At 37.7% G+C, this 24,728-nt stretch overlaps 2 protein-coding genes across 2 annotated transcripts; both read right to left on the bottom strand.

The window, feature by feature from the left end:
- Positions 1-3,020: 3,020 nt before the first annotated feature.
- On the bottom strand, positions 3,021-10,464 carry LOC140140660 (uncharacterized). Its single transcript, XM_072162418.1, has 4 exons — positions 10,452-10,464; positions 7,837-8,249; positions 7,231-7,369; positions 3,021-4,789 (listed from the first exon to the last, which is right to left on the bottom strand). Exons 1-4 carry the CDS (start codon positions 10,462-10,464, stop codon positions 4,278-4,280), a joined length of 1,077 nt encoding a protein of 358 aa, XP_072018519.1. The 3' UTR covers positions 3,021-4,277.
- A 1,933-nt stretch (positions 10,465-12,397) lies between these two features.
- Positions 12,398-16,698, bottom strand: LOC140140659 (uncharacterized). Its single transcript, XM_072162415.1, has 4 exons — positions 16,627-16,698; positions 15,147-15,230; positions 14,174-14,315; positions 12,398-13,772 (listed from the first exon to the last, which is right to left on the bottom strand). Exons 1-4 carry the CDS (start codon positions 16,696-16,698, stop codon positions 13,279-13,281), a joined length of 792 nt encoding a protein of 263 aa, XP_072018516.1. The 3' UTR covers positions 12,398-13,278.
- Between the last annotated feature and the right edge of the window lie 8,030 nt (positions 16,699-24,728).

Raw genomic sequence — 24,728 nt, 5'->3', positions numbered from 1 at the left:
GTTTGCAAAGTGGTTTTTGACCCCCTTGCTTCAAATGACCGCCATTTTGTAATTAGACCATGGATGTTAATGCCCTTTTCAGCAATAACAGTCCAGACATAGAGGTTTACAAATATGTTCAAATTATTTCAATATGTGTTTGCACTTTTGAGAAATAAGCCATCAAAAAAGTGTGAACTTTTTAATGGCCCACCCTGTAGATATTCTTCAGTACTGATCCAACTCAAACCGGCTATTAATACTAACTATGTAGGCCTATAATAGCAAGGCTGGATGAAATTCGTTAAGTACTGATGCTTTAAATATACTTGCATATACTTGGTATATGTAAGGCCTATATTTTTCTTTAATTTATTAATTAATTTGTGAATGACCATTTTGTTACACAATTGCGTTGCGGGGGAGTAGAATATATGGGCTTGTTTGCGCCCGATGGGAAATTATATTGATTTTATCAAGGAGAAGGATATCCCTTCTTACAGCATATCGACAGCTCCATATCCAGTTTCTGTCATGAGGTGTCACCAGACTTGGAACAGATAATAGCAGTGGGAAAACAGCAGAATTAATAAAGACACGATAATTTCACTTGCCGATGTTGACTGATATTGACTTGCTGCTGACGTTTTAGATCAAAAATACAAGTTCCTTGTTTTTTTAATAAACTGATGAATTTCCCGGGAAATTCTCAATAGTGTACAGTCCAAGTATAGAATATATCATGCAGGCAGCCACGCGGGGGTCCACGAATGTCTTCAATAAATTATATTAGGCCTTCATTTTCACACATTTTCTAACTAAACTTTTAAATCGTCCACTAAATGGCTTCAATTGGGCCTTCATTTTGCAAAAGTTTTCGAACTTCTCAAGGGGGAACATCATCCCCTCAGACACCCTTCCCTACCTTACGTATGGATAAACAAGTTCCCCTTGTTTTGGATACCCATACACTTTAACTTAATAATTAGGCCTCAAATAAAAGTAGCTATAATTATAATACCTAATCCTAAATCGGAATTTCGTCTTCAGAAGATAACAAACATCACTTGACTATTCATCTGCACACCCTACCATTCTGCAGGGGCGTAGCCAGCTTTCTTGGTCAGGGGGGGGGCAAAAATTTTTTTTGGGGGCACAGACGAAAAAATTTCAGTTGCATTACACAATACATAGGCTGTATGTCTTCGAGCTTCCCGAAAAGGGCCTTTTTGGGATGATGTGCGCGCGTAGCGCAAAAAAAATGGTATTTTACACTATTTTCGCCCATTATCCGGCTTAAAAAGGGCTTTATTGTTACTATGTGCGGGCGTAGCGCGGAAAATTTTTGTATTTTACACTATTTTGGCCCTGAATTTTGCTAGAAAAGGGGCTCCTTGCCTTTGCCCTCCTGATTTTCTCTTTCATTTTTTGTCAGAGGGGCACTTTTTCTTTCATCTTTTTGTCAGGGGGCACTCTGCCCCCCTGCCCCCCCCCCCTGCTGGCTACGCTACTGTTCCTATGTGATTCATGAATAGGCATTTTCTGGAAACTAGAAAATGCTCTGAGCATGTTTCAAATAGGTAAATAGAGTAGGGCAAAGTACACTGATTGTTTGAAACAAATCGGACAGCCATTGCTTAGCCACACTTCTACAACGTATTATCGTATAAACCTTTTTCTTAATTGACCACTTCGTTGCCGTTGGCGGCGTTTGGCTCTGCTAACTCCAATTATGCCAGACGACGGTGGACTACATTATTCAATGTGGCAACAGCCAAAAGCGTAAACAAAACAGACACTATAACGGCAACACTGCCTGCACGATGGACGCAATTATTTTTTCCCGGAGCCAAGATCCGTTTTTAGCTCTATTGGCCGGGTGGCCCCATTACAGAAAAAAAATACACAAAATATATTTCCCAGTGCAATATATACATTTTCACATGAAAATAAATAATTTTAAATTCAAAGAAAAAAGAAGAAGAAAATTTTTTAATCATCGCCGAGACCCTTAGCGTGGGCGGCGAGACCCGTAACCACTACACCACGTAAACTCATTGATATACATTGGGGGAAATTTTCAGTATATATCGTAACATATCGTGCGTTATTCATAAAAAAAAAATTAAAAAACAGTACTTACAATGAGGTTCACTGGCGAACCTCAACGGATTTAGACTGATAAAATAGTACTTAATAACATACGTACAGTTTTGGAATAATTTGAGACATTTTTGTGTTTACGTGTAAAACCAATGACAACGTCAAAATTGAGCCAATCTTGGCCGCCCCCCCCCTGAATTATGCCGGAGTTAGCGAAGCGGAATACTGAAAGCGAGGCTAAAGATGTACTCTTTATAGTTACTTGGTAAATTAACTTGCATAATTGGGAGTATGTAATTTACATCTTTGGCCGCACTTTCAGTTTTCTGCTTCGCTAACTCCGGCCTAATTGGTAAGCAGAACCAAACGCCACCAACGGCAACGAAGTGGTCAATTACGAACAAGGTGTATTGTTGCATTTTTCACTTGTAAAGTTTATATCATTATGGATCATGGCTGATTCAACGAAAGTGTTGTTTAATCAAGCAACCAGAAACCAAGGGTGTTTTTTTTATTCAGACAAGCGATACGAAAATAAGTTCCTATTTGTTTTTCGGGTTCTAGACTTGTCCTAGCTTAAATACCGTTGCTATTCGGTAATATTCAAATTTTCATTCTGAAATTCATGATGTGATATTGACACCATGATGAGGGTATACAGGTCATAAAAACATTTTCACACGTTTTATATGACAAAAACACTATAACAACTATATTATGTTGTTAAAGGTTATTGTAAAATATTAAAACGGTTTATACCCTTTATAACCCGATTTTTAAACGTTGTATGTGTACTGGGTACGAGGATAATCCAATCATATTGCCAGAATGGTGATCATACATGTATAATTGTTGAATCACGTCATGTTATTTGATGTTCATTTAAAAAACTGCGAATGTTTTTATGGAATAGTATATGACCAGCAACTCACGGCATGCTCGCCAAAGTTGGCACACGACAACCACTTTAATGGCACAAAAGATAACCTGACCCGATACTTGAGATAGGAAAATAGAATATTAATTTATTGCAATACATTAAATATTGTATTTCATACTGTATGTAAAATATTTTATTTGATATATTATATTACATTATTATATTATATGCTTAAAAGGAACTACTGTCTCATCGTTGATAAGAATTCGGGAATTAAAAACAACAACTTATAAATTATATTATAAGTTTCTAAATAAAGTCTTACACATCACATCGTTCTGTGTTAACTACAGGAAGTGCGTAAGACTGAGTAAAAAAAATATGTTGATCGTCCGCGCCCTCCTCCTTTTTTGAAGATTTTTCAAATTTCTTTTTATTTGGTAAACTTTCAGTTATAACTTGTTGGAAAAGATGTTTCAGAAGTTGAAACTTATTTTACGACTTTGTAAATGCATAATACATCATTTCAGAAGGGTTTTGTGATCACTAGAGGGGCCTATTACCTCTCAAAACAATAGAATAAAAAGGGCCTCCTTCTTTTTCTCAGATATCAATCTGTATGTCGAATACCCAAAATATGGTGCCAAATACAGGTATTTAGCGTCGTTTTCCAATAAAAAATAGAAAATAAAAAGCCCCTCATCCTCCTTATTTTCACAAACCTGGACGAGAAACATATTTTTATTTTTACTTGGCCTAAAGGTCACCATACTCAGCGGCGTAGCCAGCAAAGAAAAATTCCATGTCCAAAAACGATTTGAAACAGCGTGGTCCAAAAAGAACCAAAGATCTTTTAAGTGTCCGGACATTTCGCACATTGTTTCGCTCATTAAAATTATAGGATATTGGTACAATTATGCTTCAAATTGTTAAACCGACCCCTGGACTCAGTAGTGCGTTATCCTTTAATAGAACAAAGCATCTTTATTATTTTAACTTTTATTATAATTATTTATTGCCATGAACAGCATCGACATTCTTCTACCTTGTAGAGCCAAAGGTATAGGAGTAGTCCTTCAAGAACGAAAAATATCCACACCGGCCGACGGACTATAACCATGATAACTAAGCCGGCTGACGGACTATATATAGGCCTACAGGCAGTCAGGCGTGGCTGATGGCGTGATTTGTGGTGCTAGATGTTGAGTCCTTCTGGAAGGACTAGGTAGGAGTGACACTGACAATTCATTTATCTTTATTTTTAGTGAATAATTTCATTATTAGTTTATTATTTATCTCGTATTTGAGATCTTATTCAGACAGTGCAAATAACACAAGTCAAGTCTTGGCCAGTCACATATTCAGAGGGTAAACCTTGAGAACTAACAATTTCAACGTGAAAAAGGAGCGAAATTTCATCTTTTTCTGCTGTATCAGGTATAGTTTCAGGATCTTGATCCAGGCAGACATACTCCGTCCGTGGGTGATCCCATCTTGCTGCGGCTAAATACCCAGAATATTCTCTGGTCCATCCGGTAGGGCAGTGAGTAGTCGCTGGCATCATGAAGGATTGCGTTCGACCAGCTCGACTTTGACATAAAACGCAGGGGGCGTCATGCATATGGTAAATGTTCAGGGCTCCTGGCTCAGCGCCGCGATATTCTGCGCCATAGATTCTTGATCGGGTGTCCTGTTCTCCTGACACTGATTGGTTAAAGTGGGGATTGCGTGTTAGGCATAGGTAGTTAGAACCTCCGCCAATGACATCCATTACAACATTCGGCGGTTCGGGTATCCATATACCTCCTTTTCCACCAGCTGCTACCCCTGTAACATAGAATTCCAAGGTTTAATGATGAAGTATGATGATTGATGAACATGATGAAGTACAATAAAACAATAACATTTCAAGTCGACGGGCTCGGGTGATATTTTATAGGCCTAATAACGAATGTTATATACTCCAATGGACGTCGAATATTTAATCAGCAAGTATTCTTTATGCAATCTATTTCAAACGAATGTTTGTTGACGAAAGTCAATTATATTTGACGTTGACGGGAAATATTTGTTGTTGATTTTGCGTCAACAAACATTCATTAGAAGTTTTAACTTAAAAGGCCAGTCGGAATGGGTCGCCACGACCCATGACTATGAAAAATATGAATGTATGAACGATATATTCTGTGAACCAAATTTGTGAATCCATGTGTGTACCACACAATTTTCGTTTTTCATTGCAAATGGAAAATTAAAAAACTGGACACGATCAAAATGGCTAGAAATTATACATTTTGGATATTTTTACTGCATAATACCAAGGTAAGCTTAATTGGTAAGGAACATAATTAAGTCCAATATTTCAGGAACAGAAACAAAAGGTGTAATTTTGACAATAATTTAATATTTTGTTTGGTGGTTTATAAACTTTAAAAAACAAACCGAAAAACGTGTCAATATTAGACAGGAAATAACCACAGTGTCTTTAAAATACCCTAAAGGATAAATCAGATGACAGTTTATAGCCAATGGTTTAGTGCTGTAGATTGTTAGATCTCTTTTCGCATTATGTACAATAAAAGCTAATAAACAAAGTGCGAAAACATAACTTTAGGGCTTGGTCTAGACAACGTTGAAAATTTTGTATATTTGTCCCCCTCATTCAGTTATCGTGGCATTGGATTTTCAAACCCTATGAAATAAGCTACAACACATATTTGATCACGGTACTTCTTTGTCACAAAATGGTCCAGAACAGCGCTACCCCATGACCCACTTCCAACCCATCAATTACAAATACTTGTTGTGTTGAATATTCAATGTCGAATACAAAGTGTGACCCGGGCCTTAGATATATCAACTTCAAGTGACCGTTAATAGAGGAAGTAAGTAAGGTACCAATTTATAGCATGAATTTCATTTCAAAGCATACAGCAATAAGCGATCGTGCGCGTGTTTCGAAGAACGCAATGTGGGCGGAGCTAATATACTGATCAAACCAATCAGCGTATTTTATCAAGGAGTTAAAAGTTTTAGATAAAACATGAGTGAAATTTCTAAGTGAGACAAGGGTATTTATTTTCAACCCTCGATATGTATTTCTGAATTTTGTTTACTTTATTTTCTACTCTGTGTTTGCATGTACATGCTCATGTAAAATAGGTTATCACGGTTATGAAAATTCAACGCAGTAGATAGGACCAGGGACAGGGTTGGCTATATGTTTGTTTATTTGTTTGTTTTTTAATTCTAGGGTAAGAGATCGATATCCGCAAGTAATAGCAAACCCGTTTTTCATTTGATTTTGTTTTAGAAGATCTTTTTAGAATGCACACAGGATTCGCATTGAAAACAACAGTTGACGTTAGAGGCTGGCGAAACTGCAAGTTTGAAAGCCCGTTCCAAATATATGGACGATTAGCAACAATTAGGGACCGTTCACAAACACTTGTTAGGGGGCCTGATGCAAAAAGGGGGGCCCTGAAAATTTTAGACCCTCCTGGAAAAATTGAGTTTATATGCTTTTCTATGGGGTTGACCCATAATTTTCATGTCAAAAGATGGGGCCCTGAAATTTTCGAGGTATGTAATGGGGGGGGGCGAAAAAGTTTCGCGATAATTTTTTTTGCATCAGCCCCCCCCCTTACAAATTGGAAAGTAACATACTTAGAGTGAAGTTCGTTGTCGAGCTACAACGGTTTGTGAATGACATAATTTTACACATACTCTCTAACTCATTTAGAATTGTTCGTGAAGATGATTACGTGTAAATCCAATGGCGTTGTAAAATAGAGATATCACATACGACTCGGCCCACCCCCTTGAAATACCAAAATACCACAAATTACCAGCCATCATGTGGTTCAGACCACACTTAGACAATAGAAGCTAATTAATTCGATCTTTCGATCGACCATCGATGCTTGGTCGATCCTTATTATATAGGAAGTCAACTATTTGAATTGACTATTGGTAATTATAATAACATTAAAAGAAACACATTTATTCCATGTTCATGGAATTTTCATATTTATTCCATTTTCAAATTTATTCCATATTACATGTTTATTCCATGAACATGGAATAAATTTGTTTCTTTTAATGTTATGTACACGCTCTCCTTCACAGGATCGAGCACTCTTTTTAATGAAAGAAGAAACACAACTTTAGGTAATTATAATAACATATTATTGTTTACAAGACTAGTAATGATATTAACCAATTAAAGTTTATTATTAATTCTGATGAATTTGGATCTGGTGTCTTACCTACGTAAACAAGATCTGCTGTGTCCGGACATTCAGTGCGCCCCCAGCGTACGTAGGTCACCCCTGCTGCTGGTTTGTGTTGTTCTTCTTTTGAAGAAAGTGTTATGCGTTGGTCTTCTTCTGAAGAGAGTGTTATAGTCTGCAATAACTTAATAAAACGATTTTGAATAGTTATTCCATTCCTCTGTGTTGTTGTTTTTTTACTTCAATTCCTGCACACAATAGTCAAGGGAAAGGGCGAAATTAAGAATAAATCAAAACAATCACACTGACCCGAAATAGATTTTTGACGGGTTCATAACGAGAGTTTACATTAAAATCTATGGTGTTATTGTTATTCATTAAAACTGTATTTTTATACCTTAAATTTTACAATAGCATGCTGTAAATATACTGTAAATCTTTAAATACGGAAGACTCGCTTGAATTTTACTGTAAAATGACCTGCAATTGAGTTGCCAACATTTTAGCATATATTTGTTACATAGGATACATTTTACTGTAAATCCTATACAGGGTAGTCAAGAAATAAGCAAACAAACACACACCAACAAATAAAAAACAAACAAACAAACAAAATTAATTCTATTAGTATCATTCGCTCACCTGAACAGAGGACCCGATGCTATCAACATTTTCGGTATCGTTGATTAATCTGCCTTCAAGTTTCTCAAAACGAATTTGAGTTTCAGCTTTCGTTTGGTTTATGTGTACGCCTATGACAACAGCAAGTGCGACGAGCATCAGGGCTTGCAAGAGGACACAGATCCCAAGTTTTTGCGCCGTGCAAAAACCAGACGTTGCTCCCATGGAATCTTTATAATTATCAAATTCCACGGAGTATTCTTTGCGTTGATTGTTATCATCCGTATCACCAGAAAACACAAGATACTTCATATCTGACGTACTTCTGTTTTTTGATTCATCTTGGAATTCTGTTGTATTCATGGTAGTAGATGTATGTCGTAAGAAATCTTTACTGATGATTCTACCTGCACTGTTAAGTGATCTCTGCCCATCTGAAGCATAATTTGAAAGTGGGATCACTTATATTTGGCATTAGACAAAGGCAGGAAATGTGAATACCAGAATAGTTGGCTCAAATTCAAATGGCAACCTTAAATTATTTTATGACGGAAATTGTCTGCGAATTGCACCGGCTATTATTTTGACTAATGTTTAAAATAATAAGATATTTGTGACTCTTGACATGACATATATACCATGGGGGTTGTTTTAAGGAATCTATGCACGGATATTCAAAATTGGCATTGCTGCCAGAAAGGTCATACCATACTCATGCTCATTTCAAAAGAAAAAAAAAATTTTGGATTTTGATCAATGCACAAAGTAGTACCGTTTCATCCTTCAGAAAATGATGGTATTACAAAACCGCTTTATACTATACGTGACAATTAGTTCTCATACTAAAAGTTCGACGTGGTAGTATTTAATAATGGTATCGGCAGATTTAGTTATGAAATGTACAAGACAACGTCCATAGCATCGGTTTGTCTATTGTTTGTGGTGTACGTATTACGAGGGGATGTCAAGGGGTAGTTCCCCCTCATTTATGGTTCTTACCAGCAAGCCAACTCAATCTCCCGAGCATTCATTTATCCAAATTTAAGGTGGAATATGAGGCATGAGGCACTAGAAAATGCTCTGAGCATGTTTTAAACAGGTTATTAGACAGTGTACTTCGGTTATATTTATAAATGCGCTTTTATAAATACGCATGGGCACGACATACCAAGACCAGCAAGCGTGACTAAATCCTCATGCATTGACCACTATACAGAAAGGGATAGGAACTCTATAGATAAATATCATCAAATTTAAGTATTAATTGAATTGCAAAATTATTACACATTTTGCAATTCCGAATTTGTAATATGTTATCAAAAACAACATTTTGAAGGTATTTGACGACGGAAAAAAATTAATATTCAACGACGGAAACGTCTACAATATAATCACAAAGTTGTACAAAATAGACAATTTTCCTGCACAGCAGTCTCATGTTGTCCCGCCTTTGCATTCAAATGTATAGGAAGACCACTCGCTATGTACTAGTAGTATAGAAGGTCACTTCGAGACTTACTGTCTATAAGCTGTTATGGCAGCGCGGAGGTGGTTGTATTTATAAAAGCGCACTTACAAATATAACCGAAGTACACTGTAAGAGTAGGGCAAAGTACATTGATCAATATGCCTTTTTATTTGTTTGAAAGCTTTTGAAACAAGTCGGACAGAGGTTTTCTTCTTCGCTGGGACAGTCATTGCTTTAGCCACACCTAAAGATGTACTCCTTATAGTTACTTGGCAAATTAACTTGCATAATTGGGAGTATGTGATTTACATATTTGGCCTCGCTATCAGTTTTCTGCTTTGCTAACTCCAGCCTTATTGGAGTTAGCAGAGTCAAACGCCGCCAACGGCAACGAAGTGGTTAATTACGACCAAGGTGTATTGTTTCATTTTTCAAAAGGCGAAGAACAAAGAGCAACCAAAAGAGATCAATCAAAGTTTATGTCATTATGATGTCTGATTCAACCAAGCAACCCGAAACTAAAGGTCTTTTCTATTCAGACAGCGATACGGTTCCCTAGGTACTATGGGCTATTTGTGGGGAGGAGATAAGTTTAAGTGACCGCTTATGGGTTCGAATTTCAACCAGCATAAAAATCATGATGAAGCTCCCATGGCCGAGAGGTTAAGGCACAGGTCTCGTAAACCTGAGGTCCTGGGTTCGATTTCCAGGCGGAATCACCTTTTCTACTTGTCTCCTTTATTATATGCGACGGCGAACCTGGTGAAAAAGTATGTTTAAGTTCCTCTTTGTTTGCTGGCCCTAGAACAATATGCCCTAGATTAGATAGTTGCTATTTGGTAAACAGATAGTCAAATTTCATTCTGAAATTCACGATGTGAAGTCACCACGAGGGTATACAGGTCATGAAAACATTTTTCACACGTTTTATATGACAAAAACACTATAACAACTTAATATGTTGTTAAAAGTTATTGTCAAATATTTAAACGTTTTATACCCTTTATAACCCGACTTTTAAACTTTTTATGTGTACTGGGTACGAGGATAATCCAATCATATTGCCAGAAAGGTGATCATACATGTATAATAATTATTGTTGAATCACGCCATGTTATTTGATGTTCATTTAAAAAACTGCGAATGTTTTTATGGAATATTCTATTACCTCCACGACCCATTATTCAAAAAGATTATCGCGCACTGTGATTTGTTGAAACGCGTCACGTGAGAGCCCATTATTCTGCAATAATGAGTCAAGCGCCGTAACACATTCTACCCACCGCATTACGCTTGGTTACGCGTGCAATATTTCCGCGATACGCGCTGTCACTTACGCGTACGCGCTCCACCTTGAAGTAAACAACTTAAAATATTTGTGCCAAAAAATGACATTTTCTCTTTAAATTTGCGCTATTTTCTGGTAATAGAATAGAAATAAAGGGTGCAGCATTATCCTTTACACGCAAATAATGTGTCCTCGGCAGTAAAAACGTTTAAATAATGGGTTCGGCTGCGCCTCACCCATTATTTACGTTTTACTGCCTCGACACATTATTTGGGTGTAAAGGATAATGCATTACCCTTTATTTCTTAAGTATATGACCAGCAACTTACGGCATGCTCGCCAAAGTTGGCACACGACAACCACTTTAATGGAACGGAAGGTGACCTGGCCCGATACATGAGATAAGAGGAAAGGAAATAGAATATTAATCAAGAAATAAAGGGTAATGCATGATCCTTTACACGAAAATAATGTGTCCGAGGCAGTAAAACGTAAATAATGGGTGAGGCGCAGCCGAACCCATTATTTAAACGTTTTACTGCCAAGGACACATTATTTGCGTTTAAAGGATAATGCTGCACCCTTTATTTCTATTCTATTACCACAAAATAGTGTGATTTAAAGAGAAAATATCAAATTTTTTGCCCAAATATTTCAAGTTGTTTATCTCAAGGTGGAGCGCATACGCGTAGCCAATAACACAACCTAACATTCCATTCTCCCCTATAAGCAGGTATGCACATGCAATAACACATCCCTGACATTCCATTCTCCCCTACATAAGCAGATGTGCTGTGCGCTCTGCTGTGCGCTGTGATGATAGAAGAACATAAAGTTCGTTGCCCTTGACACTTTATCGCTAATTAATGGTCTGTCACGTGACGCATTTCAACAAATCACAGTGCGCGATTTTGAATAATGGGTCGTGGGGGTAATAGAATTATAAATATTGTATTTCATTACAGTATGTAAAATATTTCATTTGGCTGTGTACTCTAGACATTGTTTCTTTCGCGAAATTGAGCTTTTTTGAAATGTATTTACTTTGTTATGTTTTTTACAAATACAAGGAAAGAAAATCCAGATTTGTTAACTCCAACTGCTCTATTTATGGATTTTATTTCACCATTTCACTCGTTTCCGCAATTTAAAAAGAAAGAAAATCTTTGCTGTACCAGCGGGGTATACGCGCGCAACAACGCATCGCGTTTTGTAGTCCCGCAATTTGTTAACGCACAGGTACGCTACGCATACGCAACGCTTATTTGCATGCGCGGCGCATCTTATAGAAACACCACGGAAGCACTGATTTCATAAAAACCTAGCGGTCAAATGGCTCCGTTTTAGCTGATAAAATGTGATTTTTTTTCAAGTTCTTTCCCCCGATTTAAACATCAAGATATGAATAGATTTCGCCCAAACTTCTCAAGGGGCTGTGGATTTACCCAATGTTCACGTAGAAGGTAGAAAAGCGAGAAATGCCGCATTCTCCGGTGAGCTTTGATCAAAGTGCAAAATGTGACCACTTTAAACTTCAACGGCCTTTATTTCAATGTTCATTTTCTCGGTAAAATGACGATTTAGGTACACGATAACTCAATAAATACAGCATCTATATGTAAACAACTATGCTCATCATAAGAAGCATGATCGACTGAAGAAACGGTTTTCTCATTTTTTTATATTTTGGTCTATTTCCGATTTTAGGCATCGTTTTGTGCAAATAGGCGTTTGTGAATTTAAAAAAGTTCATTGATGCCTTATATGGTCAATATCTCAAAAAATAAGGCCAATATCAAAAAACTGAGAAACCCGTTTTTGGAATGATGCCTCAAGACTAAGAAAAAAACAAAACAAAATTTTTTGGAAAGAGTGTTTTTTTGTTATGATGTACCGAACAAAAATTGCCAAAAATTCACTTATTTGTGATTTTCTTCATAATTGTTGTTTTTACACCAAATCTGTATTAATATTGAGATTCATTGATGTCTTGCCTTTATAAAAATCTATACTTTTATATGTCTTGCGTGAATAATTGCAAAGTTATGGCACTTTTACTACATGCATGTCTGAGAGTACACAGCCTCCTTAAAACCACTCTGCGTGCATGCATTCCACAGGACTTGATGACGCAATCAGACGAAGTCATATATATCCAGGGAATCGTTGGCCGGGCCAACGTCACCTGTGTGGCTACATGCTGGGGATCTTCTGCGTGGCATGCGAGGGGTCCGAGGTTCGAATCCCGGGGGTGCCAAGTGACTTTTCTCTTCATCTTCTCTCCTTTTTCGTTTCTTGTTTTCCTGCCGATAGCAAAAAAACCACGGGTAGGGTTAGGGTTAAGGTCACCATGGTTACTCTTAAAGGCCAATATCCAAAGAACTTTGAAGTGTCCGTCCATTTAATGTTTCGCTCATTACAATTATTGAGGATATTGGCATAGTGCTTCAAATTGTTAATATCGTCACCGAGACTCAGTAGTGTGTTATCCGTTAATACATGTAGAACAAATCATCGTTATTATTTTCAACTTTATTATATATAGTTATTTATTGCCATGAACTACCTCGACATTCTTCTACCTCTTAGAGCTAAATGTAGGAGTGACACTGACAATTCCGTGTTAACGTGTGTCTTTATTTTGAGTGAATAATTTAATTAACATTCCTTAATAGTTTTATCATTTATCTCATCTTTGAGATCTTATTCAGATTGTGCAAATAGCACAAGTCAAGTCTTGGCCAGTCACATATTCAGAGGGTAAACCTTGAGAGCTAACAATTTCAACGTGAAAAAGGAGCGAAATTTGATCTCTTTCTGCTGTATCAGGTATGGTTTCAGGATCTTCATCCAGACAGACATACTCCGTTCTTGGGTGACTCCAGTGTGCTGCTGCTAAATACCCAGCGTATTCTCTGGTCCATCCAGTAGGGCAGTGAGTTGTCGCTGGTATCATGATTGATTGTGTTCGACCAGCCCGACTTTGACATACAGTACACGGGGCGTCATGAAACTGGGAAATGTTCAGGGGTCCTGGGTTCGCACTGCGATATTCTGCGCCATAGATTCTTGATCGGGTGTGCTGTTCGCCTGACACTGATTGGTTAAAGTGAGGATTGCGTGTTAGGCATAGGTAGTTAGAGCCTCCGCCAATGACATCAGCTATTCCAAGATCTCCTCCTTTTCCACCAGCTGCTACCCCTGCAACAAAGGTTTTAATAATTACAATAAAAGCATACAATTTCAAATCAAAGGAGCTAAGCATGCCGGTTATATTGTATAAGCCTACTAACGTCATAATGACATCATATTTGCTTTAGAATTGTTTGTGAAGATAATTACGTGTTAATCCAATGGCTACGTAAAAAATAGCGATATCACATCCGCCTCCGCCTCCCCAAGAAACACCGAAATGCCATGAACTGGCTATCGTGTGGTTCAGAACACACTTAGGCAATAGAACCAAATTAGTTATCATAATTATTTATGAAATCAATTATTTGACCATTGGCAATTCTAATAACATATCAATATTTGCTTGTAATGATATTGACCATTACAATTTATTGTTAATTCTGATTAATTCGGATCTGGTGTCTTACCTGTGTAAACAAGATCTGCTGAGTCCGGACATTCAGTGCGCCCCCAACGTACGTAGCTCGCCCCTGCTGGTCTACGTTGGTCTTCTTCTGAAGAGAGAGTTATGCCGATGCTTTGGTCTTCTTCTGAAGAGAGTGTTATAGTCTGCAGTAATGTAAGAAAAACGATTTTTTAATAATTATTTCATTGCTCCGTGTTGTTGGTTTTATGCTTCGATTTCTTTACACAACAGTCAAGGGGAAGGGTGAAATTGGGAATAAATCAAAACAATCAAACCCTAAGTAGATTTTTAACGGGGTCAAAATGAGAGTTTATCATTAAAGTATATGGTGTTATTCATTACAACTGTATTTTATACCTTTTAAAATACCTTCCAATAACATGCTGTAAATACTTAATACAGGAGATTCACGTAAATTTTACTGTAAAATGAATTGCAGCTGGATTGACAACATTTTACCAGAAATTTTACGGTAAATCCTATACAGGCAAATCAGCAAACAAACACGCACCAACAAGGGAGGGCGAGTTAGCGCAGCGGTAATTCCCTCGCTTTGCACCACTGAGGCCCCGGGTTCAAGCCCGGCGCGGCCCAAGGACTCATGTGCACTTGGTTTATCCTGATTCCATGCTCGCTCTCGCAGGTTTTCTCCAGGATCTCCGGTTTCCTCCTGTATCGCAAAAATTGGTGATTAGTTGTTTGGTTATCAAAAACTTCCTTCACCCAATGGAATTTGGGGAGCTGCACAGATAATTGGTGGATGTTACAATCTAAATGCGGATAGGTGTGCGCCGTTCGGCAGCAACCTAGTTGATACGATCTGATTGTGATGATTCACCATTGCAGCGAAATTACAGCGCTTTGAGTCCTCTAAGATCTGGAGAAAGGCGCTTTATAAATCTAAAATTTATTTAACAAATTTATTTAACAAACAAACAAACAAACAAAATTTAATTCTATTAGTATTCACTCACCTGAACAGAGGACCCGATGCTATCAACATTTTCGGTATCGTTGATTAATCTGCCTTCAAGTTTCTCAAAACGAATTTGAGTCAGCTTTCGTTTGGTTTATGTGTACGCCTATGACAACAGCAAGTGCGACGAGCATCAGGGATTGTAAGAGGACACAGATCCCAAGTTTTCGCACCGTACAAAACCAGATGTTGCTCCTGTGGAATCTTTATCAAATTCCACGGAGTATTCTTTGCGTTGATCGTTATCATCCGTATCACCAGAAAACACAAGATACTTCATATCTGACGTACTTCTGTTTTTTGATTTCATCTTGGAATTCTGTTGTATTCATGGTGGTAGATGTATGTCGTAAGAAATCTTTACTGATGATTCTACCTGCACTGTTAAGTGATCTCTGCCCATCTGAAGCATAATTTGAAATTACGATCACTTATATTGGCATGAGACAAAGGGATGAAATGTAATACCAGAATAGTGGTCTTAATATTCAAACGGCAAACCACGGAATTGTGGGTGTTTGGGCAAGGTCTCTGCTAACTTCACCGGTTATTATTTTGACTGATATTTCTTTTCTGTTTTGTAGCTATTATTATGACCTATATACCATGAGATTGGTTTCCTGGAATCTACAATCCAGGAAAAAATGGTTGGCACACTTTGCCTGTCTTTTGGTATATTTCTTCCCCGGATGTCTTCCCCCTCTCCCCCAATTCAATGTTGGACCAAGTCATGTTGTCATGAGGTCCGTAAGACTCTCCAACATTGAAAGATGGGGAGTGTGGAAAGGTGAGATATAGGGGGGAGTCTATACTTCACATTATATTACATGCATGTTTCACTCGCCTCTCCATTTTTGATAAGGCACGCATTTCCATTGTTTAGTGCAAGTGTAGTTGTAGTCACGAATATTCAAACTTGGCATTGCTGATAGAAAAGTCATACCATAAGCTTTTCAAAAGAAAACAAAATAATTTGAATTTTTGGATTTGATAAATGCGCAAGTTTAGTTATCCGTGGTTACACATTCAAACACACTTCAACTCAAACGCACGCAATGTATGGTAAAAAATCGAGATGCCTTCGATCAATAATTATATTACATTTATAATGATATGGCAACTTTGATCTAACAATAATAAAAAATTTAGAGGTTAATAACTGCGCATCGGTTATTTGGAGGGTATTGTGAAAAATCTACACATTTTGCCTTTGGAACCAAGGAATATCCCGAGGGGCGTACGCATCGCGTTTATTAATGAGGTTATGAATAAGGATTAATGAAAGTAATTAACATTGCTATACTTGAGACAATATATATTACAATAAACATCAAGGAAGGTCTTCAATGAATGAAACAAATCATTTCAGCCTGCATTTTACAGACTGAAACTCCCATCTCCCTTTCGAAATGACTTGACGCCAGCTCCTCTGTTGGCTTGTTGTTGTTTGGGTTAGACACTCTTCCCGCACTATTTACCTTCCGAGCATAAGCCAGTACTTTATTCACCTGTGTGGATAGAGCATAGAGGTTAAGAACCTTGTCTAACATGATGTCTAAAGACACACACAACACGATAGCACCAACAACAGGATTCGAACCAGCAAGCATCCGATAACGAGACAGAACCCGTACCGCTTTGCTGGAACAGAGGAAACAGTACTCAGGACGTAACGGGATGGGGGGGAGCAATGGAAGTTGGTGTAAAATCCGTGAAGCAGACAAAGACAGGAAAAGGCCCTGACAGCAAAGAAGTTTGGGGCCAATATAGAGGGCGGACCCTGATTTTAAGAGATGGGTTTTCTGGGGTGGGTCCGGGGTCAATGCTCGTCCACCGTGCACCGTCCCGTGCCTCACATACATACAAAAGAGCAAACAAACAACATCACTCAAAATAATTTGGGCCGGAATTGTAATTGAGGTTATTGGACTATGCCATTGGGATGAGACTCTTGTGGTCCATAGTGATAAGATCAATTAACGAGGCCTATTAAACTGATGGCTTTTGTTTGCTAATTACCATAGAATCTATATAGCGGTTATTGCCAAAGTTGCAATATGGTCACAATTGGGCGGCAAACTGTATGTAAACAACACGGCATACTAATTATACATGTTCTACATTGTTGTATTTTAAAACACTGAAGACCAAAATTGACGTTATTGCCATGATTGGATCATGGAGGTAGTACTAGCTACTATAACTAAATCCTGTTATCTACCCACCAATGTTTGCTTATCTTAATAATTGTAACAAACTGTAGTGTACTAAATGGTACAAGACAGAAAAGGCAAACAGACAGAAATTTAGAGTTTTAAATTAGAGAGTTGACAGGAAGTTGTAAGAGTTAAATTGTTATGGATATGATTGGTGTAAGCGCGAAAATGTTGAATGTCAGATCAAAGTCATCCGAGGTGAATTAAGTAATGTCAATCACAAATTGTTACAGGTCATTTGAGGTGGACTAAGTTTATATTTGGATTGTCAGAACACCTTCCCCAATCAAACACATTTCTCTTGCATTTGATCATCTTCTACTCTTCCCTAGAAAAATCATTATAATACCAAATCTACACACCATGGAATTCACCATATCACGTCCAAGCTCACATTGGGCGCCCCATTCCTTTTTTAAAGGAATTTTTATTGACTATAACAATGTAAATATTAGCAAGATTTGGATTTGACCTCCTATCAGGTTTACTGATAACATAATTAATTGGAAATCTGAAATAAACACTTATTTTGTAAACAGGTGAAACTCTATGATTATTTATGGTTGGAAACTTAGGAAATTGCTGTTAATGAAATAAATAATATATTAAACATACATTTTGTTTTTTTAACGATGAAAATCCATTCACAAATAAGGTTTTTAGGAACTATTTGACATTAAACATTTTGAACAATTGCTCTATGAAAAAAAAAAGGGATATAACTGCACCGCTGATCCAGGCTGCTTATAAGCTGTCAACAAGTGTGATTACTAATTCAACGATAATAATGAGCAATTATCTGACCAGACAGGAACCAAGCTGGGTATAAACAGTGTAGAAGGCTACTACCATCACTAAGTGATGTTGGGAGTGACACTGGTGGTGATGGTGGTGGTGGTGGTGGTGGTGGTGGGGGGGGGGAAATACCAGTAATTGGGGGTAGATGGTGGCTTTGGTTTTACACATTTTTGGTATAGCAACTGGACAGTTTATAGTAGTAACAATGTAACAATATAATCAACACATTCAGAAAATAAAGATTGGTTTGAGCCCTGGGATTGAGTAATCAGTCTTTTTGATTATAATGTGATCAGTGTAACTACCAATAAACTATACATTGCGAATAAATATCTCAAATAAAATACCATGTTTTTAATGGATTTTAACTGTAATTTACCAAACATTGATAAATGGTAAAAATAATGGTAAAACACAGAAGAGGTAAAAGGACAGAGATATGGAATTATGAATTGATATGAAATCCCTTAAGCAGCAAACATTCTTAAGGTTGTCTGAATAAGATTGTTGTATAACTCGGATGATGTGATTTCAATTGAGCAGTTTGTTACAGGTATGAATTAAAGGAGTATTTTGTGATCCTAGCATCCTCTTTTTGTGACATTTTTCAGTACATATGCACGAAAAAAGCTTATTCCAAAAATTTCAGTTGATTCCGATTTTGCGTTTGCGAGTTATGCATGATTATGTGTATTACAATGCTCCATAGACAATGTGTTGTAATTTTGTTCTGGTATAAGAGAACGAAATTCAAATTTCACGATATCTTTGCAAAACGAATTAATCTGCAAGAAATATTTTGTAAATAAACATTATGTAGCCAGAGGTTTCCAGTGGTATAAAAAATTGTTTGAGAAAAGTAGGGGGGAAGAGGCTGTGGATCACGAAATGCCCTTTTAAATGTAGACCTATTTCGCACACATTTTTCAATTCAGCTTTCAGCATGAAAATTTTGAGTATTTCCTAGCATGTCATTGGTGGTGTATTTACCAATAAATGCCAATATTTCACACCCGGTTAGTTGTGCCAAACATCCAAATTTACTAGCATTCCAAGTACTTGCAATTCAAAGTTATGAAGTTGATCTGCATCCATGGCGTTGTCTATTTAAAGACATTTCTTGTTTGGATTTAATCTCTTATTCCTGTCAAGCGTGCTGAAGCCTGTGGGTTTATGCATGTGCGTAGCGCACTTTAAACTACTGCACTTTTCCCTCTTGTCTACTATATTTCAAAAGCTTTTTTTTTGTAGATAATTGTTCAGACTTGTTTGCCGTCGGCAAATTTAACGGAACTTTTAATATTATTATGAACCCTGAAATGTGTTCATCGTCTGCTGTATCATGATATGGTTTCAGGATCTTGATCCAGACAGACATACTGCGTTCGTGGGTGATCCCATCTTGCTGTGGCTAAATACCCAGAATATTCTCTGGTCCATCCGATTGGGCAGTGAGTGTATTATGAATTATTGTGAACTGGTATTTGTAATTTCATACAACTAGTCCAAAAATTTCCACTTACTTGCAGACGTTTCGGAAACTCACAGTTTCCTTTATCGATGCTATTGTTGCAGTGACGATCTGTGTACAGCAGATGGTTGCTAAGCAGCAAAAATCATCTGCTGTACACCAGGGGGGGGGCCGGCCAAGATTGGCTGAATTTTGACGTTGTCATTGGTTTTACACGTAAACACAAAAATGTCTCAAATTATTCCAAAACTGTACGTATGTTATTAAGCACTATTTTATCAGTCTAAATCCGTTGAGGTTCGCCAGTGAACCTCATTGTAAGTACTGTTTTTTGAATGTTTTGTATGAATAACGCACGGTATGTTTATGATATATACCTAAAATTTCCCCCATTGTGTAACACGGTTCGCTTGGTCTAATGGTAACGGGTCTCGCCTGCGGTGCATAGGATCCCGAGATCGAGTCCCGCTCACTCCCGGCTATAATTTTTTTTCTTCACATTTATTTTGAATCCAAAAATATTTATTTTTATGTGAAAATTTATACATTCACTGAGAAATATATTTTGTGCATTTTTTTTTTCTGTAACGGGGCCAATAGAGCTAAAAACACAACTCAGCACGGGGCGTCCAATGTCCAGGCAGTGTTGCCGTCATATTGTCTGTTTTGTTTACGATATTGGCTGTTGCCACAGTGAATAATGTAGTCCACCATCGTCTGCTGTACACAGATCGTCTGGGAGGAGGCAGAGGATGATTTAAGCACTTCCCAGCAAGTCTTGCGGTTAGCACAGCTGTGTGAGTGAACATGACACCACTGCCCGCCCACTGCATACACACGTGCATGTTTAAATTTGAATTTGGACAGATATATTTACAATAAAAACACCTTCATCAAGTTGGTCGATTTCACATTTTATGTTATCTACAGAAGGTGTGAATTATCCTTCATGCATACATCACTTTAGATCTGAAATCGACCAAGTAATGACGACACACGGGCAATTCTAAAACAACATCTTTTGCACAGAGTTCAATGGGATTTGAAAAGTAAAGTGGCAGTTGAAACTCTAGTGATAACACTTTTACTAGGGATAACCATCAAAATTTCATGTTGACCCTATTGCTACAAAAGATTGTTTTCTGAGTAGAACTAATCAACAGAAGTATTTTGGTGGTTAAATGGTCAAAATCGGTCAAAAACTTTTCGAATTATGAATTATCAAAGTTTCCCATTCTGACCGGTCATTGGAACGAAATAAAATGACAAGGTCCAAAAATAGCAGTTGGGAGCAAAATTGGCATAAGCATATATTTAAGAAATAAAGGGTAATGCATGATCCTTTACACGAAAATAATGTGTCCGAGGCAGTAAAAACGTAAATAATGGGTGAGGCGCAGCCGAACCCTTTATTTAAACGTTTTTACTGCCGAGGACACACATTATTTGCGTGTAAAGGATAATGCTGCACCCTTTATTTCTATTCTATTACCACAAAATAGTGTGATTTAAAGAGAAAATATTTTTTGCCCCAATATTTCAAGTTGTTTACATCAAGGTGGAGTGCATACGCGTAGCCAAAGCGTATGCACATTCCAATAACACAACCTAACATTCCATTCTCCCCTATAAGCAGGTATGCACATACAATAACACACCCCTGACATTCCATTCTCCCCTACATAAGCAGGTGTGCTGTGCGCTCTGCTGTGCGCTGTGATGATAGAAGAACATAAAGTTCGTTGCCCTTGACACTTTATCGCTAATTAATGGTCTGTCACGTGACGCGTTTCAACAAATCACAGTGCGCGATTTTGAATAATGGTTCGTGGGGGTAATAGAATTACCTTTATAAGTATTATTTTTCAGGTGACTAACTTTGGAATTAAAAGTGCTCAAACCCATTACAGGTGAGCGTAGAAACAAATTCAAAGTATAGACCTCTGGAAAAGGCAACCGTTACTACTAGTTTCACAGCATACCCTCACTTACGATCATTGGGTATACCGATCATCAGACGGATAATTTGTCATGATTTCAAGTTAACACAAATGCATATACAGGTATATACATTCTGTGGTGTCAAAACCAGGACAAACCGAGCCATTCCAGCACAGTCTCTACTCCAAAAGTAGTCGAAAGTGCTCAACCACTACAAATAGTGGGGGCGTAATATAAGTATTATTTTTCAGGTGACTAACTTTGGAATTAAAAGTGCTCAAACCCATTCGACTACTTTTGGAGTAGAGACTGTGCTGGAATGGCTCGGTTTGTCCTGGTTTTGACACCACAGAATGTATATACCTGTATATGCATTTGTGTTAACTTGAAATCATGACAAATTATCCGTCTGATGATCGGTATACCCAATGATCGTAAGTGAGGGTATGCTGTGAAACTAGTAGTAACGGTTGCCTTTTCCAGAGGTCTATACTTTGAATTTGTTTCTACGCTCACCTGTAATGGGTTTGAGCACTTTTAATTCAACCTATTTGATCGCAGTGCATTGTTATGTGTGTGAGACGAACTGTCGCGGTTGATTGCAATCAAACAAACAATGTCTTATGTATTACTTTGTTCCGTGATGAAAATCGTGATGTTTTATTCAATCACTCTTGAAAAATGTATTTCCTTTGTAGGCCTATTACTTTGTTTTGTGATGAAAATCGTGATGTTTTATTTCATCACGCTCTAAACAATAATTATAGTTACATGCATTTCAAGAAAAAAATCTTATTAAAACGGTAGGCCCTATGTTGTTTAGAAAAAATGTAGAAAGTGATGATGATGATGATGTCGATGATGATGATGATGATGATGATGATGATGTCTCCAAAAGTATCCCGGTTTGTTTTTCTTGCCCTAAATCGTGCGTATCTATTAATAAGGCACTTCAATAATCAATAATCAGTCACGTGACGGCCTCCACTAACTAGCTACTAACTTGGGTTTATGGGCGCTGATATTTCATGTTCACTGTCACTTATTTATCAGAAAAGTGCGACCATTTGTCAATCACCTACAGTACCCAATTTCGGCATACTATATCAGAAACTCATCATGATGATTGCCAGAGAATAGTTAAAATGTAGCTTGTACCGTTTTTTGTGGCATCCTTCAGAAGTGAGCGGTCCGATACCAATATTTTCGGTCAAATCTCCATTCAATTAACACGGGGAGTTGGCTAGCTATGCCTTGCCCTCACTCATATTTTACAAAAGTGCGACTATTTCTGAACATCTAACCTAGCTGTAATTTTAGGTCATGTTAGAGAAATATATTTGCTAGAAGTTTGGAGAATACCTAACATATTGACTGGTTATTTTTCACACAGTGATGTTAACTAGCCAAGTGCCCATTCTTCCAACGTAGATCATTTGTAGGGGTCACGCGTCAATGGTGAGAGCACTGTGTATTGTGTATAGGAAAACGGACAGTAACTGCAGTATGAATGCTTGTAACTTTACTTCTTGAGGTCACATTGCATTCAATGAGGTGTCATAATGTGCAGAATTAGATAGTGCATCTATTAAAAAATGAATATGCCCACATATGGTTTAGGTTTTTAAAATTTGAACGGTATACGCTGCGCTAAAATTGAACACGCGCGACTCCCACTATACTATACTATACTATACGCAGGTATACGGCCTTTTCGAATAGCTCTTATGTGACCCGGTACTATGAAATTACCTTGCTCGATTTAATCTATACGCGTGCACCTGCAAAACGTGCATCGTATACCCGAATAGTATACTTCTATGCGATCGTAGCCTTATGTGACCCGGTACTATATGAAATTGCCTTGCTCGATTGAACTATATACGCGTGCACCTGTAAAACGTGCACCGTATACCCGAATAGTATACTTCTATGTGAACGCAGCCTTACCCGTACGAGAACTCGGGGAGCTGATCGGGAATGGTGTGCACTTCTTAGCAGCAAATCAGTGATTGTGGCTATCGTTGATGTGGTGTGTCTTGGGACACAGTGGCCAACGAATTAATGTAGAGTGTGCTGAGGCCTGTTGGATTATGCGCTTTAGTTCTTCTTGCAATTATTTAAAAATAATTGTTCAGATTTGTTTGCCTTGCGCGAATTCAACGGAACTTTGAACATTATTATTATATTTACTAGTTACTTTAAAGGAGTGTTTCGTGATCCTAGCATCCTCTTTTTATGACATTTTTCAGTACATATCCACGAAAAAAGCCTATTCCCAAAATTTCAGTTGATTCCGATTTTGCGTTTGCGAGTTATGCATGATTATGTGTATTACACTGCTCCATAGACAATGCGTTGTAATTTCGTTCTGGTGCACCAGAACGAAATTCAAATTTCACGATATCTTTGCAAAACGAATTAATCTGCAAGAAATATTTTGTACATAAACATTATGTAGCCAGAGGTTTCCAGTGATATAAAAATCTCAACTTTTTTTGAGAAAAGTGGGGGATGAGGCTGTGGATCACGAAATGCCCCTTTAATTGGATGAACCCTGTTCCACATTATAACAGTTCTTACACCTTCTCTGATTATAAGCTACATATTTTATTTATGTTAAATTGAAAATGTGGTGTGCAGTATATTGGGAAATACGCCAATCAAGATCCGGTCGCTATAAGCCACATTGCACCATTAGGATATCCCCTATCACATAACGTGTATTATAAGCTTATCAGGAAAACATCTCCTACTCTTGACCTAAAAATAAAATCTTTATTGTTCCACCAAATGCGAGTGGTTAGACCTTAATACAAACAGTCAACACCCACACACCCTACTATCTCTCCCTCCCCTCTCTCTCTCTCCTTTCCCCTCCACCTCTCTCTCATGCTCTCTCCCTCACTCTCTCTATCTAACTCTCGCTCTCAACCTCCTCTCCCTCTCCCCTCTCTCATCACCACCACCATCTCAAAAACAAAGGCCCTTGAGAAACGAAACCCACCCAATTTTGCCATAATAAAGCTTAACTGTGGTTAATTTGGTCAGAAACCCGTATAGGCCTACATGCATCAAAATGGGGGGGGGTATCCCCACCCTGTGATCTACGCCTATGGTCATTTACTCATTAGCTTAGCTAAAAATTACCGTT

Source organism: Amphiura filiformis, chromosome 19 (assembly GCF_039555335.1).
Source record: "Amphiura filiformis chromosome 19, Afil_fr2py, whole genome shotgun sequence".
Classification (NCBI taxonomy): domain Eukaryota; kingdom Metazoa; phylum Echinodermata; class Ophiuroidea; order Amphilepidida; family Amphiuridae; genus Amphiura; species Amphiura filiformis.
The sequence above is the reverse complement of the archived record's forward strand: the minus strand, read 5'-3'. Positions and strand labels throughout refer to the sequence as shown.